Here is a 17,610-nt window from a genome sequence, read left to right on the forward strand (position 1 = left end):
TACTTTCAGGCTGCCCAGGAATATTACCAGCTTCCTGTCGAACCTTCCCGGCCTTCTAAACATCCGCATCGATCAGCAACTTTTAGAAGAGAAGAGGATGGGAACTATACGCTAAGGAAGAGTCGAGGACCACCGCGCCCTGAGAGACACCCTAGAGTAGAGCTTGATTCGATGTCTGGTTCTAGCGGCAGCCATAGGGAAAGGGTATTTTCTCCCCTCTCAGTCTCTAAATTGCACATACTAAACCACGACAGTCTGCCCCTCGCACACAAGGCATGGCGAAGATGCTATTCATGAAGCTCTGATCAGCGAAGCATCTGTTGCGACCTCTCAAAGCCGATTTTGAATTTGTGGAGTGGACACTGCTCGGTGCAGAAGTGAGCCCACCAGGATTGGACAGTAGCTGCATGCGCTGCTCAGCCCCACGGGTCATGCATCCACACGTAACCCTGCATTACCATGCATACTTCGACTCATGTCTAGTACATCTGCACCTAGCGCTTCACTATATATATGGTGCCTGGTCACCATCACGGAGTCGCCAACAGCGTCATCACGATTCAAGAGTATCTTCTCACAGTACCACACAAACCATGGCTACCCCCAAACCCACATACTTCCTCACCCCACCACGCCCTAGTCCCCCCGATGGCCCCATCCGCCTCGGTGCTATCATCCCCTCCCCATCCCAACCGGATGAACCCCTCCACCTCCCTCCCCTGCCGCCCCAAACCGACACAAGCACCTTCACGGAACATGACTGGAGCGGCACGCACACCAAATCCACATCCACCACCTTCGGCATCTGGACCTCCTTCCTCGAATGCGTCCTCGGTGTCGGCGCAGACATAAGCATCAGTAACGACAAATCCGTGTCCCAAACCTGGCAAGTCGAAAAAATGACAACGCAGACTTTCCAACCCAGTCGCGCGTTTCTGGAAGACGTGGTGAGGCATGAGGATGTTAGGGATTACATCACTCAGCACCGGTTTAGAGAGAAAATCTACATCATAACGGGTGTTATGATAGCGTCGTCAACCACGCTTTCCAGGGAACGGCTCCAGGAAAAAGGTGTCTATGTGCATGCGGGTGTGGATGCGACAGCGTGGTCTGGCGTACCGATTTCGGTGGGACCGGAGGGGAATTGGAAGAGGAAGAGCGGGACGAGCGAGCAGAGTACGAAGGCGGAGGACTTTGTTTTTGCGTATAGGATAAGGGAGGTTAAAGTGAAGAGGAAGGGAGGGGTCAAGTCGGATAGGCTGTTTGATAAGGGTGCGTTGTTTGATACGCAGGTTAGGAGGAAGGTTGAGGACAAGGGTGAGGTGGTGGTGGATGGCTTGGGGGAGGAGCCGGATGTGGATGATGTGGAGTCGGAGAGTAGGGAGGTAAGGCAGAGGGTTGGGGATGACGGGGAAGAGGAGGATGCTGTTTGTGTTTTGCCGGAACCGCTGGACTGAGTACGTAGGCGTGTATGATACGTAGGCGCAAATAGAGGAAAGTGGAAACTGCTGCCAGCACACACGGTAATACTGGTAACTGTCTATTATGGCCGAAGCCAAAAGGCGTCACTGCTACACGATCGTACATGAACCGCCACCTCCTTCCAGTCCTCTCCGCACGCGACTTCTGCTCCTTTCGTCATTGCAGAAGGTCGCTGGTATAAGCTCCCGAAATGCATGCAAGTCTCCCAAGCGGTGGTATCCTCAATGCCCCCAACCCGTGTTTTACGCCGTAGATAGATGGTCATGAAATGCAGCCTCCCCCAAACGCCTCGCGCTAAGTTTCCTTGACGAATTAGGAAAGAGATGAGTGTATGATGTAGAGAGCTTCACTTCATCAGCCTACGCAGGATGGCCGTGGCGCAACGGTCCGCAATATTGTGAACGGCCTAAGTGGATGATGTGCTACCTCGTCTGGTCCCCGTTATTCTGCCCTGCGATCCCGAGGTGGTATTAGCGGATGAACAATACTCATACATGAGTGGAAGATACAACAAGAACGCGCAACATGTAATTAAGGGGAAGAAGAGCCCAGGTAGGTAGGGTAGGAGGAAGTACCCTGTCCAGGATAGCTAGGCCGCGAAGCAGGCTGTGCTGGTCGATAGGATTGATACCCATGGCGTGGTGGAGGTGTAGATGGAGGCCGGGAGTAATCAGAACGCATGCTAGCAGACCCACTATGGTAGGTTGGTGGCAGTGGACGACTATGGGCAGAGTGACTGCCGAGGGGAGGTAAATGATACCGACGGGGCGGATCAGGAAGGCTATTGGGGGTAGTGTACGCTACCTTTTTCGTTGGTCTTACTGGCTCATCATCATCGCTCAAGGTCAGATCCACTACTTCGGATTTTCTCTTCTGGCCAGACCGGGGGGCTGTGGATGTCTCGCGAGAAGGCAGTGGAGGGGTGCTGAGCGAAGTGGGTGTCGGCGCAGCTTCGGTCTTGATAGCCTGTATACGGTAATCTGGTATCTCGATGAGGTCATCATCACTATCGTCATGATGCCCATTGTGCCCGTTTTGTTTGGGCTTCTCATCCTTTTCGGTCGACCATTGTCCGCTTGGCTGGATGGTGACCTGGTCCGTGTTCTGGGCCTTGTTGAGGATTTCCTCAACGTACTGGTCGACGGCCAAGCCTTCGTATGATATGGTCTTGCTGCATATTGGGCATGTCCATGTGGGAGCTTGCTCCTGGAGCTGCAGAAATGAGTCGGCGTCAAAGCATTGATTGTGTGTGCACACAGTCGACCTGCATGGGGTGACAATGCGCAGGGTAGAGATGGGGTCCTTGAGCGACATGACGCTGGAGCCAACTTCGATGTCGGGGTCATTGGCCTTTTTCATCACTGTTACAACATTAGTCATGTGAGAGATGTTAGCTGCCGAAGGCCACTACATACTTTCATTGAGCACAGACTGCCTCGTGATGACATGGCGCTGCTTGATGCGCTGTGTGAGCTCGTCGACCGAGAACTTCCTGACCAAGTAGACGAAGAGGTTGTACTTCTGCATTGAGAGTTAGCTCAGAGTCACGCTTGGGAAGCTGATGGGATAAGAAACCTCCGACCGACTTGCCTTCTGAGTCAGGGCGTAGGTGATGAGGATGCTGTTGCGCTGGTTGGCGACCTTGGTGCGGACGAAGTCGGTAATGTCGGCGGGGCGCGTAGAGCCTGGCTTGTTCTTCAAACCCTTGTAGTTGGCCTTTACCTCGTCGTCGTTGACCTTGACCTCAATTTGAGATGGGAATGCGATATCGAGACGCGAGAAGGGCGCCAATGGCTGTTCGAGCGCAGAGAAGAGCAGCAGGCGCAAAGATGGGTCTGTCTTTAGGCGTCCGGACTGGCTTTCGTTGAGGGTGAGGTTACGCGATATGGTGGCACGGTGGGTCGGCGAAGCGTCCAGAGACATATTACTCAGTATCAGCTCGCGAATCTCAAAGAAAGGGCTCTCCTTGAAGAAATAGGTCGGACGTGGCGGCATGGGTGGCTGCTGGGGCTGTTGGTATGGCTGGTATGCGCCGCTGTTTTGGAAGCCGTTGGCCATGCTGTACCCGTTCGCGATGGGCTGAGGGGGCTGCGAGTACGACGAGGCGACGGGGCTGCTCGTGGCTGGTGGAGGCGCTTCGCCGTGGTGTTGTACGCGGTATTGCAGTCGCCGCAGCAGGTCGGTGTCGCTCCTAGCAACGGCATTGGCGATGACTGGGGAGGGTGAAGTTAGCAGGTGAGCGGCGACAGCAAGCCGTGTTGCTGGGGAGCGGAGATACCTACGGCCAATGACCCGCGCCTGCAGTGCGGCCTTGTTGCCCGTCTGCGAGGTGCCCTCCTCTTTGAGAATCTTTTTGAGGTCGTTGTTGATGAGTGTCTTGGAGCGCTCGGTGATAGTGGCAGCCATCTGCTGCATGCTCGTCGCCATGGTTTTGTGCCGTCGCGGTGGAGAGGCTGGCGATGTTGGAGAGGGAGGTCAAGGGCTACCGGTTCAGTTTTGCTCGCGAAGGCATCTGGGGCGGGCTATCTCAGGCACTCTCTCTCGGGCGGGTGACGTAGGGCGAGGTGAAGGCAGCGAAGGGCGATATCCGGCTATCTGAGGTGCAGTCGAGTCGGACGGGCGTTGGTCGCAACTTCCCAAAGCCCCCAGCGGCGATGCAGAGCGAACAGGACAGGCGGGCGGGACAGTCGCGGAGCAGCAAACAGGCGAGCAGAGGCCGCAATGCGACTTTTCTAGTATTCGGCCGTCGAGGTAGGCGGCGGCTCTCGCGGCGAGCGCATCTCCAGCTGGGATATACCGAAGTCAGCGTCACCTGCAACTAGGCGAAGAACGCGACTAGGGCACGGGCCGGCCTGGCTTGATACGCCAAACGCCTTGCCACCAAAATTCCTCGAACTTTTCCCCACCAGCCGCCGCCGACTTGACCAAGACATACGCCCAAACACCCATTCACCCACACATTCCCCGTCACTCTCTGCACAATGGCCAAAGGCGCACGCGCAAGCAGCAAAAAGGCGAACCGCACCAAGCTGCGCGCCCGAGTTTTCGGCCCCGTCGAGCAGGCACGCGCCGAGCGCCTGCACGCCAGACTTCTCGAGACGATTGCCCAGCCCAAGCCCGAGAGGACTGAGATGGAAACCGAAGAAAGTGAGTCGCCCAACTCTCTCCCGCCATATGCACCCTCTAATCGTGCCCCAGTCAACACCACCGACGATGCCGCCAAGGAGGACTTGCCCAAAGGTTCGTCTCTGCTTACTGTCCCCATGCCACGCTCCCTGTCCGATCCCTCTGCAAGTCCACTTGGCCCCACAGAAGAGGACTGCGAACTCGGGAACCTGTGTTTTCACCTAGGCCTGTGTTCAGACATCCTGGGCTTCACCGACGACGGCCATCTCAAATTCGCCTTTGACCCGCTTCCTCCGCACTGGTAGAGTGAGAATCAAGGGCTAACTTTGACTTGCTAGATATGGACGTCGACGCAACCGCCACCTCTGCGAAGAGCTCGAGCTCGCGCAAGACCAAGGACAAGAGCCAGACCCGGAAACAACTGCGACGCAAGCCCCAGAACAAGGTCTCCTTCCCTACTTCCCGAGGCAAGGGCGCACTGAAGCCCAATGGTGGACGTCCCAGCGGCCCCGGCCGCATCGGCAAACGACGAGCATGATTTCCATCCACGTATATCGGCGTTGTTCCATTGCATTTTCCGGCGTTTAAAATATTGCTCTACAGCACAGAGCTACGGTTTTGGAGGATACCATGTCCATGAGGACTTGCTTGAACAGTTTCGAGAATGTACATTTGTACATGCAGCAATCTGTTGACTGAGATTGCAGCCAGTCTAATTTAAACTACAGTGATTCAGCTGTTAATATTCTTCCTTAATTGTGCTTGCCGTGCTGAACGTATCTATACTTTGCACCTTCCTTACGTGATGCGCTAGGCCCGATATAGTGTACCTGCTCACCTGGGCAGGGAAACATCTCATCTTTCGCGCCTGCCTCTTGATTCTTCTGTCACTGCAGTCGACCCCACCCCACTTCCACCCTCCCCTCCAGCATGGCCAATTCCACTTTCCGCTTCCTCGATCTTCCGAAAGAATTGCGCCTTATCATCTACGAATACATCCCCATTACAACACGCCATCACGTTTGGGAAGACGCGGCAAGACATACTTCTTGGGGCGAGTTCCTGTCTGGAAATACCATTACACTAGTGGTCAAATCGATATCGACCGGGATACTTCTCGTTTCTTCTTCGATCCACGACGAGTGCAAGCCAATTCTCGACCGCAAGCTCAATGCTCTCCAAGTTGAGCCACTACGTCTCATCGTCGATAAGCAGAGTCTGTTGACCCTGACGAGACACAGGAACGAGGTGGGGCCTGCCCTGAACAGCCTTCTTTGGTGTCTGAAGGACTTCATGAGATTGAAGACTGGACAGAGCCACTCACAGTGCTGGGATGAGGGAAACGTTCAATTATCGGGTGTCATGTTCAACTTCAACTTCAATGGGCGAGAACATGCGCGCCTCATCGAATTCCTAAATTTGATAACGGGATTTCGTTTGAAGCGTTTGCCTCGCTCCAGCGTTATAGCTGTACGACACAAAGGCTTCTATAACGAGAGATTGCAAGTGAGCAACGACTTTGTCAACCCTGCGCGGCGTCCAATGGTCGGGTTTCCACCGCCTACTTGGACATACTATCCTCTGAAGCAGGATATGCAGCAAGACGAGTACAATATGAGGGACGACTTTACGGAACTGATTCGCGTATGCGGCAATGACCCCCACTTGAACTTTATCAAGTTCGTTGAGCCTGGAACGCCGGAAGAATGGGCTAGAGATTGGGAGGAGGGCGAATGGGCGACCTCGACCTAGGTACTATGAGCGATATAGTGACAAACCCGAAAAGGATACCCTGGCTACACTCTTGAGGCACAGAAAGCGGCGCTATGCATTTCCAATGAGCGGGATAGCAGGAGAGAAGAGGACAAATGTGACTTGCAACATTCCTACCGTGCTTTGCAACATAGCACGTCTGGATTTTCCTTGCCTTTATATATCTACAGACAGCTCAGGGTCGAAATCCACGTCTCCCAGCCCGCCAAGCAGTCCCCCGAAAAGACCTTCATTGATGCTCTGCAGTGTCCAATCATCAAGCGCCCCCGCATCGTTCGACGAATCAAGGAACGACCACCGATTGTCCCACTCCGTGAGTGATGACTGTGTCTGGTCAGGTACCTGAGTAGACAGCATCTCCTCAGCCAACGGGATATCGGAGGCTAGCCTGCGCTGTAGGCTGATGGTACCAAAATACGGCAAGTGAAGCTGCAAGACCGCCTTCTCAGCGTCCATGAACTGGCCATCAAATTCCGTCGCCAGCCCATCGTCTGTCTCACTAGCCGAAGTGTTGTAGCCAGTCCCATTTGCCGATGCCGCTTCGGCGTCGAGAAGATACTGTATGATACTCGATAGCTTCATGGCGAGAGCATCGTCGCTCATCTCCCCCAATACCTTGACTGTTAGCTCCATCAAAGCGCGATCGCTCGGACGGCTATGATCGAAAAGTGCTTTGTGCCGAATCATAGATTGGTTCTGCGAATCGATATGGGCCAAACACAGCACCATGAGGGCGACGAAAGCCAGACAATCGACTCCTCTGCAATAATACGGACCGCGTTTCCACTTGCGAAACGCGAGATATCGACTCATGATTTCGCGGGCGGCATGCACAGCTGTCGCTTTACTTTCTTCGCACCTATCGTCGCCCGAAGAGCGAAGAACATACGGTAGATGCAGGCGTATAACGAGATAGAAGTGCGACAGCTGATACATATTCCTTACAACCTCATGCATCGGATCCGAATCGCCCCCGTCCTTGTTGCCAAAGTCTCGAATAAGCCACCAGTCCGACGGCATCAGCTCCGTCACCTCCCTGAACATGTCGTCAATTTCCCGGACCCTTTTCTCCGTAACATCGCGCGGCTCTCCTACTTTACGCGCCAAGATACGATCTCCAATGACGCATTGCAGCCTCGCGATGCGGTCCAGCGGATGGCACTTTGCTATAACTTCAGCGCTCAGCCCGACTGTCTGCAGCGAAGACTGCGGCAGCCCCAGTGTCAACGAGAGGTAGCGATCCATCTCCACAATACGACAGCACAGCTGGTCTGGATCGAGGCTCTCGCGCGTCTTGGGATCCACCACCTTGATAGAAGCTCGCTTAGCGTTACCACGATGCAGACCCAACATCTGAGCTACGGCAACGGCGCGGCGCACAGTCAGCCACGCGCGGTGTAGGTTCCCAGCGTAGTTCTGGGTAATGGCTTCGATCATGATGCATTCGACGCCTTCAACAGAGGCGGTTAGCTCGTCATTTGAGGTCACCAGCCGTGTTGCTGTATCCATGGCATGAGCCATGACTTTACTGAGATGCTCTCGCTGGCTTCTGGGTATACAGTCATCGGATAGTGCGCCCTGCACTATATTGCTGAGTAGAAGGAGTTTCCGCGCTATCAGTACTGGATGTGATCCTGGTGGTGGTAGCTGCAATATCTTTCGTGGGCTATCTGGAACCTGGTTCATCAGGTTTGCAGATGATGTCGTTAATTTCATGTGCATGTGCGTGGAGATGCTGACGGGTAGCTTGCAGATGTAGTCGAGATCTTGGGTTGTGGGCCATGCTGCGACGAGGTCTCGAGAGATGCCAGTGTATATATCGCCAAGTACTGGTTCTGGTTGTTGCGAGAGATCTGCGAGTGTTGATGTGGTTTCTGTGGAGGCGGATGATGTGATCTTGATGTTTTTTGTGTGATCCTTGTGTGTGTCAGAGATGAATGTAGGATAGACCCCAGCACGCTACACATACTATTACGCTCCTCGGTCTCTCCAGGTCTGCATCTCCCGGATACTCGTCAGCAATGTCGTGGCGCCTGTCTGTCGACGATCCAATAAGTCGCTCAAGCAACGTCTCCACCCGACCCAAACGCATCTCTAATCCAGCATCTCCTCTCTTGTTCTCATTCGGTTCATCCGCAAACTCCTGACTAACACAGTCTGTCTTGCGTCGCACGCAGTTACTACATTTGGACTTGGTAGGTGATGCCCAGATACATCGGACTTTCCGTTTCTTACACTCCCAGCAACTTTGAGTACCTTTACGTACTTTACGCCGCTTTGCCGCTCTTTCATCTTCATGGGAGTTGGTTTGAGGTGACGGGGAGGGGGACGGGTGCATATTCGATTGTGTGTTGATGGAGGTTGGGGAGGGAAGTGACAAGAGTGGCTGGTGCAGTAGGGCAGTGGTGTTCGGCCGAAACCTCGGACGAAAGCTCCGGACGGGTTACACAGTAAAGAGAGTACATTGTTCGCTATTAGAAACCTACTACTACTGCAGTTAGTCATCGCCATCGCATTACCCCGAAGACCGGCTGCGCAACATGGTTCATACGACTGCCTCATCACGGCTTTCCCTTCCACGCCTCCCGCAAGAAAGTCCTCACATCCGTGAACTCATAATCGGGCAACAATTGGTTCCATTCGTCTCCCACATCGAAGGCGCCTGTCCCGAACGCCCGAATGAAGCCAGTCACTACCATCTTCGCGAACTCCTCAGCCTTCTCTGGTGGAATGGCATTGTGTTGGAATTTCGGGTACCAGGAGGCAGTCCAATTCCCGTTCTTCAAGTCCTCATTGGAGATTCTTTCAATGGCAAAAGGCCCACCTACATAATCCTATCAGTAAAGATGATGGCAGTGGAATAGCTTATGTGAGCTCGGAAAAGACAAAATACTAACCTCTTAGCTCTTCCCCGAGAGCAATGAGCTCCTTGACTGAGATGCGCGAGCCTCGGATGCCACCTACGACCGGCCATTCGCCCTCGTAATCCACTGCGCGCGCGACCACGCCTGCAAGATCTTGCACCGTGGTCAAAGTGATGGTATCATCATCTCCACCTTCTCGCAAGATGGCCCTACGATTCTGGAAATCCCACATGACATGAAGTGGCGTGAGGTGCTCGGCTGACTTGTACGGCACGGTCAAGTAATTGGAAAAGAGACCCGGCTGGAAAAGACAGTACTCGATGACTTTCTTGTTTTTGTTGATCTCGGCCAGATATTCGCGGATGCTGATTTTGAACGAGTACCAATCCATGTGCTCTGTGGTGCGTCTGGGATTTCGTTAGGATATATCGGATTGAGCGGTGATAGTAGCAACTTACGTGACCCATTCGCTGGGCGCGAAACGCTTTACCCCGGCCCTGATCGAGGCATCGATGAGGTTCTTCTGGAAGGAAACCCCTTCTTGCAGGTCGTGCGGCGCGATGAAAGAAAGAACCACGTCTACGCCTTGTAGACGGCTAGTTAGTTCGTCTAGGTCTTTGTAGTTGGCTTTGACCGATTTGACGGGCGAGTCGGTAGTCTCGACTGGAACGTCCTGGAGAGACGTTAGTATCAAGCAAAATAAGCAACATGTAGTATTGACCTTGCGCGTGAAGATTACAATCTCGTGCTTCTTGCTGGCGAGGAGAGCAGCGATGCACTCTTGCCCTACGTCTGTGAGGATGTTAGTCCGTCCAGTCGGTACAATAAGCGCGACACCCACCTCCAGCACCGCCTGCGATTGCGATTTTGACCATGTTGGGCAATGAGGTCGCGTTTGGTGGACTGGCGTGAAATGGGTGGTGTACTGTTGATTTGGTCGAAAGTAGTTTTCTTGCTAAGTGCTTGTGATATTCTATTGACCGCGCATGTTGTTTCTCTTATACCAGAGAGAAGGCCGACTTTTCGGCCGAATGGTGTAGTGTCTCGCTGGTGCGTAGTTGGTCCCCCGAGAACTCGGTGTAATGATTGCAAGAAAAGCTAGCGACTGTATGCTACTCGTGAGTAATCAATATACTCCTAACGAGTGATAGTCGCTACGTTTTCTCGTCCGATGTTGATCAACGTCTTCCGTATCCTGGCAAACTCCCGCAACTGGAGAATTGAGAGCTTCTCTTGGACTCGGGGTTGCAACACAGTTGCTCCGATCGAAAGTTAGTCGTAGCACAATTCACTCCGAAGTCCGCTCGAGAAGCTGTGCAACCGTGGCGCTGCCAGAACCCGCTTTTGGTGGTTTGCACAGCAGCAATACCATCACAAACACGCCAATCTTCAAAGGCTAAGCCGTATGAAACACTTTGGAAGAAATCCATGGTATATTGAGCATGTTGAGGCTCCTTGCTCTCTTCAACAAGCACTTCCAAGTACCTGCACGACTGATGGCTGGCTTCCAGTCGCGCGATTTCGTTCAAACACCAATGGGCATTTGATTTCCTTGGGCGTATATTGCGTCGAAAAGATATTGGACGTGAACTCGATTGAACGTGGTACGGATTTATGTCCAACGACAGATTTAATCGATTGGTGCCGGAAGTTATGTCCCAGATCCAGAGATGGAGCGACGTATAGCGTGGGTTGTAAGACTGTGAGTAGTACTTTGCTTACTTGCTCCTCAAACCGATGATTTCGTGCACACAATCCACTTACATAGTCAAAAAAATCGAAAATTCATCTTCAGCAATCAACGCCGGCGGCATCATACAGCCACCCCGCGACGGCCACGAGCGCAAAAAGATGGACTTGCAGGGAATCGAACCCTGGACCACTCCCATGCTAAGGGAGTATTATACCACTAAACCACAAGCCCGGTTGTTGAGATGCTGCTCAAATTTGAAGCGAATTGGTGATTCGCTGATTGATGGAGGTTTGCCAAACAGGTGTGTTTATAACTCGCATCTGTGATGGTGACGTGTAAGAACGGCGGCGCCAACGGACTCGCTGGGCTATGTGGGACGAATAGGGGCATCTCTCCCATGCTACGGCATGTCCCGGTAGCGAGAACGTCGGCGATGCGTTTGCCACTGTTAAAGAAAACGACAGATACGATACTACAATCTTAGAGTTGTCATGAGCCAAAATGTTGCTCGTTGGGTACATCGCCATGGCCAATGATGTCCGAGTAGTCCTTCGTGCGGTCGAGCTGATGCCGGTTCGCCGAACTTTCGGGCAAGTGGAAACCCACTGCGCTTGGCTATTTCCAGCTGAGAACGATGCATCCCAACGCTTGCATGTCGTAATGTTTCGATAAAGTCTCCGTGTTCATAAGTAACGGTGGTCGTTCTTGCTGAGCGATCGCACTGCATCCAGCAGGTGCGCATAGCTGTTTGCGACAAAGGTCGACATTCCTTCGATATCGTATACAGCTGGCGTATTCTGGAGAGGCTGTTTGCGCGATACAACGCGCCTTGTAGTAGTCGCGTGCGACGAGCGATCGCGATTCCGATGGAGAGTAGTTGCGTGTGGGATGCAGATGGTTGGTGGACGTCGGGGAGCTAGGTGGATTGGCGTCGGTAGCTGCCTGGCACCTGCCAAGCTCCAACCTTTGAGACTCATCTTCACCACTCACACTTCACCGCCGATAAATAGGAAGCGTGTCTTATGTCAAAAGTCAAATGTAGCCATCCATGGATGTTGGCTTTATGTTCAGACGTCAGATCAACTCTGGTAGCCCATCTAGTTTTCTCTATCTATCGCATTGTCCAATTTCACATTTATTCCACACCCATTCTTTCATCCTCGATTTAATCCAACTACCCATCTGAATCTTCGCTAGACTCGTCACTCGACAGCTCCTTCTCTTCAAACACTCCGTCAAAGGTCTTGAGGCTCCATCTTGACTCCATCTCTTCCGGTTCCAGGTCTTCGCTAACCTCGAAACGCGCATCCTCGAAATCCTGAACAATGTCTTCCACATCCGCGTCAACCTCTTCTGAGCATTCAATTGTCACCGCGAACTTGGGACGATACATGCCGGAGTCGGAAACGTCCCAGCGGGGATTGATGATGTCTTCGATGGCAGAGGGGAGCAGTTCTACAAATTCCTCGCAAGCTGCGTCATGCCCAATCCAGACACCGACCTCGATTCGCTCGTTTGTCTTGAGGTATAGATTTGCGAGGCGCATCCACATCTGATACATAACTGCGCCCATCCGAGCTTGCTCGATTAGGCTTCTGCGGGTGAATACGGTATCGAAATTCTCACGCTCGTCATCTGCCAGTCCCATGTTTGGTGAAACATAGCCTTTTCGGGCATTTCGAACATCGGCAAGGACTTCAGGGACGAAGTGGAAGTAATCACAGTCTGCGATGAGCTGAGCCGGGCCACACTTCTGGGTTTCCTCGTCGATGACCTTTTCAGCTTCGTTTCGGATTGCCTTTGACACAGCGACTATAGCGCGTTCGATATAAGAGAATCTGACGACAACCACCGGTGTTCTGATCTTGTCTCGTCGCGCTATTGCGTACTTCGTGGTACAGTGGAGGTTTTTGTAGACCGCGGTGCGCAGCTCGGCTGGTAGTCTTTCGAACGGAAAAGGAGTGTTCGCCATGTCCTGGGTACTGTCAGCAATCTTTCCAGTGGCGCGCGTGTACTGAAAGTGGAGTGAGGCAAGGTTCGGTGTGTAGTAGGAAGGCGTGGGTTGCGCACATAGATCATCGAAGCCTCCGCGGTCCTTGATGAGCTCGTGCAAAGAAGAACGAATACCACTGAAGACTTACGCGCAAGGTAGAACTGATACAACAGTGGGTAAGCGCGGTAAATGCACTTGCAGTTGATCAATCTGTGTATTAGACACTCAACTTGGTCCCGGTTGGCAGGCTTGTTTATATACTCGAGCGGGGTATCGCCACGAGAGTAGACCGACGCATTGACTCCGCCATTTGGTAGGCAGTCAAGGTATAGTCGTCTTATTCATTCCTGCAGCCCTTGGTGTTCATATGTCTGTCGTGGGTTTGCTCTCCGGCCCATCGGCCGGGTCACGAGAGCGCGAGACTCCACATGATCTTGTCATCGCAAACTTTCGAGATACCGCGCGCTACACTTCTGTTCGAAAGCAGACACCGATAACTCTTTACAGTATCAGACGGGCCAATAAGCTCCCGAAATCAGTCTCTTGTACTATGAAGGAGCAGCGCAACACTGGACAGCCATGAAAAGTGGATTTAGCGTTTCGACTCATATGCCCAGATCTGGAATAAACATCCAACAATACTCTGGAATCTAGTGACAGTTCGTATACTACCTCGTTTCTTCATCTTGTTTGTTCGAGTCATTTCTTATTCATGTCAACGTTCTCCCAAGCGGACGACAAACATTTGTCTCGCACTCTTGATGGTGATGGCAAATTGAGCGCTAGTGATTATCGAAGACGTTACAGAAAGGAGACTAGCCTAGTTCAGGAGCACCACCGGACTCTTTATCGCTTGCGTTGTTCCTCGATCTAGCTCAAAATCACCACTATTGGTAGGAGATTGTGAATGAACGAAATAAGAACTACTGCTGATCTTCAGCCCCGCCAGTAGTAACAGCCTGGGAGTGTGGCAAGAAAGCTAAATAAAGCCAACCGACACCCGAAATTGATAACTCATTATGAAACTCCTGGACAAAAGGAACGATAACGTTGGCTCGATCTCAAGTATTTATAAGGGACTTTCGCAACCATCGCAGTCCGACGGCGTGAAGTGTCGTCGGATGATGCCCGACGTTTACAAATAATATTAGTTCGCTCCCTGATCGACTTCGCCATCCCCGTACCGGGTATCTGGATTACCCCAGAACACGTGGAGGGAGACCTCAAAATTCGGCTCGGTCTCGATCGGCAAAGCTCTAAGCAAAAGCAAAGTGACGTCACACAGCGCAGGAACGTCCAACCCGCTTGATTAGCCTTGCTTTCCCCGTGAAATCCACCCAAGCGCCCATCTGCAGGGGCCACCCGTGTCACTGTAAATAACTACCCTTGATGCGGCTAACGCGACGCTGCGAAAGGGTGGTATTGATACACCTGCAAATCTGCCGAGGCCAACGCTCGACATCTTTACGCCCCACAACGCGAACACGAGACCGCTGATTAACGCTAGGGGCCAACGACCATGACGATCCGGATACCTTTCCACGGAGGAGGTCCTGTAGGCGCGTGACTCTTAGACTATCTTGTTGACCGCAACAGAGGTCCGACTGGTGAAGATGACTCCTAGGCAAGTTACTCGAAACTAAAATCGTCAACCAAAGCGCGTTTGAGACTTGAGCTGATTCGAGGCAGTTGGAAGCATTCTTCCCCAGTCATGCCGTGGAAACTAACAATATGTGGCTGAAGTCAAGAACGAACGTTTCCGGACGATGCTGCAGGAAGCTTGCATATCCGGCTGACGGACGGCTTACAGCAACCGTTAAGCTGCGAATAAGGCAACCTTCCCACAGACATGGCTTGCTGAACTATGTGTTCTCCACCGTCAATACGAGACCTTTTCAGGATGCTAACGCCACAACGGCCCGCTGCGGAAGGACAGTGCCGGCGACCGAATACGATGGCTTATGGTAAGCATATGGGGTTGGTGGCAAGCAAGTCAGACGTAACCCAGTTGCGAGGCTGAGAAGAAATGATAAGTTTGGCACGTCATCACATCGCGTTAACAACATGGTCACGCCTCCAGTATGCATCTGTCCCCAGACTTCCTACCTAAATGGAGAGTAGTCGGAGGAGTCTGAACTAGCGGGGTGTGTTGACAGTTCGAGTAAGGATCCGCGCGCCGGGCCGCTTCGCAGGTCAGGGTGAAGGGCCAACTGCTCGAAAGCCTCCTGTTCTTGGACTTGTTTATTTCCGCCTCTTCTTCTGAGACCGCCTCAGTTCGGCTAAGCCCTTGCAATTTCAACGCGTCCTGCTCTCCGCGAATGGGAGTTATATCTCAGTCTCTGGCCTTCGCACTTGGGATCAGCCGAAAACATTTATTACACCTCCTTCTTCATATGGCCTAAAGTAGGTCGCTGACTGTCCAAATACTAAAATATGTTTTAGCCCCTCATACTCTCCCCGAATCTTACGAAGCTGCCATGGTGTCAGGCGGCAGGCAAACCCCCAGCCAGCGAGCCGTTTCGATCCACCTTGCAGAGAACCCGTGGCCGCCTGATCATACTAACAGTGTGCTATGCATCAACTTCACTACTACTATAACTAGTCTACACAAACGCGGACGAACGATGTGACTTCATTACATGTCCTCGTGCGACATCGTGAACGCTACCCCTGCCATACTCGACTGGCTTACAAGTTATTCGAAAGATCTTCAGACAGAAGGCTACATTTGGGGGCTAGCGACTCCGTCGACTTGAACGCGGGACCGGTGAAGTATCTCGGATTGGGTGACTGGCTTGCGCCTCTGTCGTCAGCTAGGGGCCCCTTTGGCAATTTGCCTCTTGGAGACTCACGATGCAGTGAACTACGTGCCGTCTAGTACGATCAGCTGGAGGCCCGTGAATAAGTTAAATAGTCCTCTGGTCGCACAGTGTAACAGTCAAGCAACTGGACATTCATTCCAGCAGCTCCATTCCAGGCACCCTTTTTCGTTCCAGGCTGGAAAAAGCAACTTCGTTTCTCCATCCAATCATTGCAACTCCACCATAATGAAGAGTTCGTCTCTTTTGGCTTGTTTGTTCGCGGCCGGCGCACAGGCATGGATGCCCGCGGACCGCGATCTTGCTGCCTTCAACCGCACCACCGGCGACCTGAGCAAACGTGCCCTTAATCTTCCTAGTTCGAAGATTCGAGGAGTCAACCTCGGTGGATGGCTACTCTCGGAGCCATGGTTGATGAATCAAGAGTGGTCAGAGATGGGCTGCGGTGACTCCTGCTCCGAGTTTGACTGTGTCAGCAAGCTTGGACAGTCTCAAGCGAATGATGCATTCGACGCTCATTACGCTCGCTGGATCACACCAAGCATGATTCAATCCATGCACGATGCTGGTTTGAACACCATTCGCATTCCGATTGGATATTGGAGTCTTCACAGCCTAGTGGGTAGCAGCGAGCACTTCCCCGAGATGAATCTGAAGTATCTTGACGATATTATCGACAAGGCTGCAGGACTGGGAATGTTCGTCGTTATTGACCTCCACGGCGCTCCCGGGTCGCAAAAGGTCGGCGATGCATTTACTGGACAGGTAAGCTTTCAACACTCCAATATTCCTCGACTCGACTCTAACATCCACCACAGTGTCTCCCTGAAGCGTATCTTCCAGGATTTTTTTCACAAGCCAACTATGACCGCGCAGCCAAGTGGCTTGACTGGATGACGAAGCGTATTCACAACACTCCTTCATACAAGGCCGCAGTCGGTATCATTGAAGTCGTGAACGAGCCGCAGACATCGCGTGATAAGGGCGGTATGCCCCAAGCCGAGAAAGACACTCTTACTCAAAAGTACTACCCACAAGCCCTCAAGGCTGTCCGAGACGCCGAGAAGACTCTTAACATTCCCGACGAACAGCGTCTCCACGTCCAATTCATGGACTCCCTATGGGGCGCCGGTAACCCAAAGTCCAACCTCCCATCAGACTCCAAGGTCATCTTTGACGATCACAACTACGTCGGCGGAGCTGTAACGGCGATCAACCCCGACGCCAAGCAGGGCGATTACATGTACTACACATGCCACACTGACAACCGCCTGACCGACGGCGACACCCCCAAGATCGTCCAAGAATGGAGCCTCACCGTCAACAACGAGTACAGCACCGAGTTTGACTGGAAGCTCGATTCCACAACACAATTCTACAAGGATTGGTTCATTGCCCAGCAGCGACTGTATGAGAAGACTGAGGGCTGGATCTTCTGGACGTGGAGGACACAGCTCAACGATCCACGATGGGACTACAGCTACCTGATCTACAAGAACTGGGTACCCACCTCCAAAGCAGGACTGGATGCTAGCGCCAACAAGGACGTCTGCGCGACGTGGAACCATAGGAGAAGGAGGACACGGGGCAGGCAGTAGGCAGTAGGAGTGTTGTGGTGTCTACTCATGCTCGCGGCGCCGCGCATGAAGGGGTTTAGTAAATATTCTGTTGTCTTCTAGTGCTAGTTAGCCGTACAGGCTACCGTTAGCAGGAATCTTTTCCGTGTAACGAAATCTTACATTTGTATCATACCTTACACAACAGTCCCGTCCTGTCTCCGATCATGATGCATTGCGCTCTTCGGCTGCATTTGCTAACAGTGTCCACGCGAGCACAACTGCAGTGATCTTTCCCCTATCC

The 17,610-nt window shown here is 52.6% G+C and overlaps 8 protein-coding genes and 1 non-coding gene across 9 annotated transcripts; 4 read left to right on the forward strand and 5 right to left on the reverse strand.

Moving 5' to 3' along the window:
- Positions 1–593: 593 nt before the first annotated feature.
- On the forward strand, positions 594–1,457 carry J4E90_002649 (uncharacterized protein; the record flags this gene model as incomplete). Its single annotated transcript, XM_051432226.1, has 1 exon — positions 594–1,457. The coding sequence occupies one exon, from the start codon at positions 594–596 to the stop codon at positions 1,455–1,457; it is 864 nt and encodes a 287-aa protein (XP_051293648.1).
- Positions 1,458–2,176: 719 nt separating this feature from the next.
- J4E90_002650 (uncharacterized protein) lies at positions 2,177–3,909 on the reverse strand (the record flags this gene model as incomplete). Its single annotated transcript, XM_051432227.1, has 5 exons — positions 2,177–2,203; positions 2,305–2,843; positions 2,898–3,003; positions 3,058–3,695; positions 3,765–3,909. 5 exons carry the CDS (start codon positions 3,907–3,909, stop codon positions 2,177–2,179), a joined length of 1,455 nt encoding a protein of 484 aa, XP_051293649.1.
- Positions 3,910–4,463: 554 nt separating this feature from the next.
- J4E90_002651 (uncharacterized protein) lies at positions 4,464–5,146 on the forward strand (the record flags this gene model as incomplete). The annotated part of the gene is made up of 3 exons (XM_051432228.1): positions 4,464–4,629; positions 4,681–4,722; positions 4,947–5,146. The coding sequence occupies 3 exons, from the start codon at positions 4,464–4,466 to the stop codon at positions 5,144–5,146; spliced, it is 408 nt and encodes a 135-aa protein (XP_051293650.1).
- Positions 5,147–5,538: 392 nt separating this feature from the next.
- Positions 5,539–6,360, forward strand: J4E90_002652 (uncharacterized protein; the record flags this gene model as incomplete). The annotated part of the gene is made up of 1 exon (XM_051432229.1): positions 5,539–6,360. One exon carries the CDS (start codon positions 5,539–5,541, stop codon positions 6,358–6,360), a length of 822 nt encoding a protein of 273 aa, XP_051293651.1.
- Positions 6,361–6,537: 177 nt separating this feature from the next.
- On the reverse strand, positions 6,538–8,679 carry J4E90_002653 (uncharacterized protein; the record flags this gene model as incomplete). The annotated part of the gene is made up of 2 exons (XM_051432230.1): positions 6,538–8,298; positions 8,596–8,679. The coding sequence occupies 2 exons, from the start codon at positions 8,677–8,679 to the stop codon at positions 6,538–6,540; spliced, it is 1,845 nt and encodes a 614-aa protein (XP_051293652.1).
- Positions 8,680–9,273: 594 nt separating this feature from the next.
- On the reverse strand, positions 9,274–10,120 carry J4E90_002654 (uncharacterized protein; the record flags this gene model as incomplete). The annotated part of the gene is made up of 4 exons (XM_051432231.1): positions 9,274–9,652; positions 9,704–9,918; positions 9,967–10,037; positions 10,087–10,120. 4 exons carry the CDS (start codon positions 10,118–10,120, stop codon positions 9,274–9,276), a joined length of 699 nt encoding a protein of 232 aa, XP_051293653.1.
- A 977-nt stretch (positions 10,121–11,097) lies between these two features.
- J4E90_002655 lies at positions 11,098–11,169 on the reverse strand. The gene has a single exon. It is a non-coding gene; the product is annotated as a tRNA-Ala (tRNA).
- A 943-nt stretch (positions 11,170–12,112) lies between these two features.
- J4E90_002656 (uncharacterized protein) lies at positions 12,113–13,017 on the reverse strand (the record flags this gene model as incomplete). The annotated part of the gene is made up of 2 exons (XM_051432232.1): positions 12,113–12,913; positions 13,009–13,017. The coding sequence occupies 2 exons, from the start codon at positions 13,015–13,017 to the stop codon at positions 12,113–12,115; spliced, it is 810 nt and encodes a 269-aa protein (XP_051293654.1).
- Positions 13,018–15,978: 2,961 nt separating this feature from the next.
- Positions 15,979–17,348, forward strand: J4E90_002657 (uncharacterized protein; the record flags this gene model as incomplete). The annotated part of the gene is made up of 2 exons (XM_051432233.1): positions 15,979–16,515; positions 16,569–17,348. The coding sequence occupies 2 exons, from the start codon at positions 15,979–15,981 to the stop codon at positions 17,346–17,348; spliced, it is 1,317 nt and encodes a 438-aa protein (XP_051293655.1).
- Positions 17,349–17,610: the final 262 nt, after the last annotated feature.

This window comes from Alternaria incomplexa, assembly GCF_024043165.1.
Source record: "Alternaria incomplexa strain BMP 0042 chromosome Unknown scaffold_3, whole genome shotgun sequence".
Taxonomy (NCBI): domain Eukaryota; kingdom Fungi; phylum Ascomycota; class Dothideomycetes; order Pleosporales; family Pleosporaceae; genus Alternaria; species Alternaria incomplexa.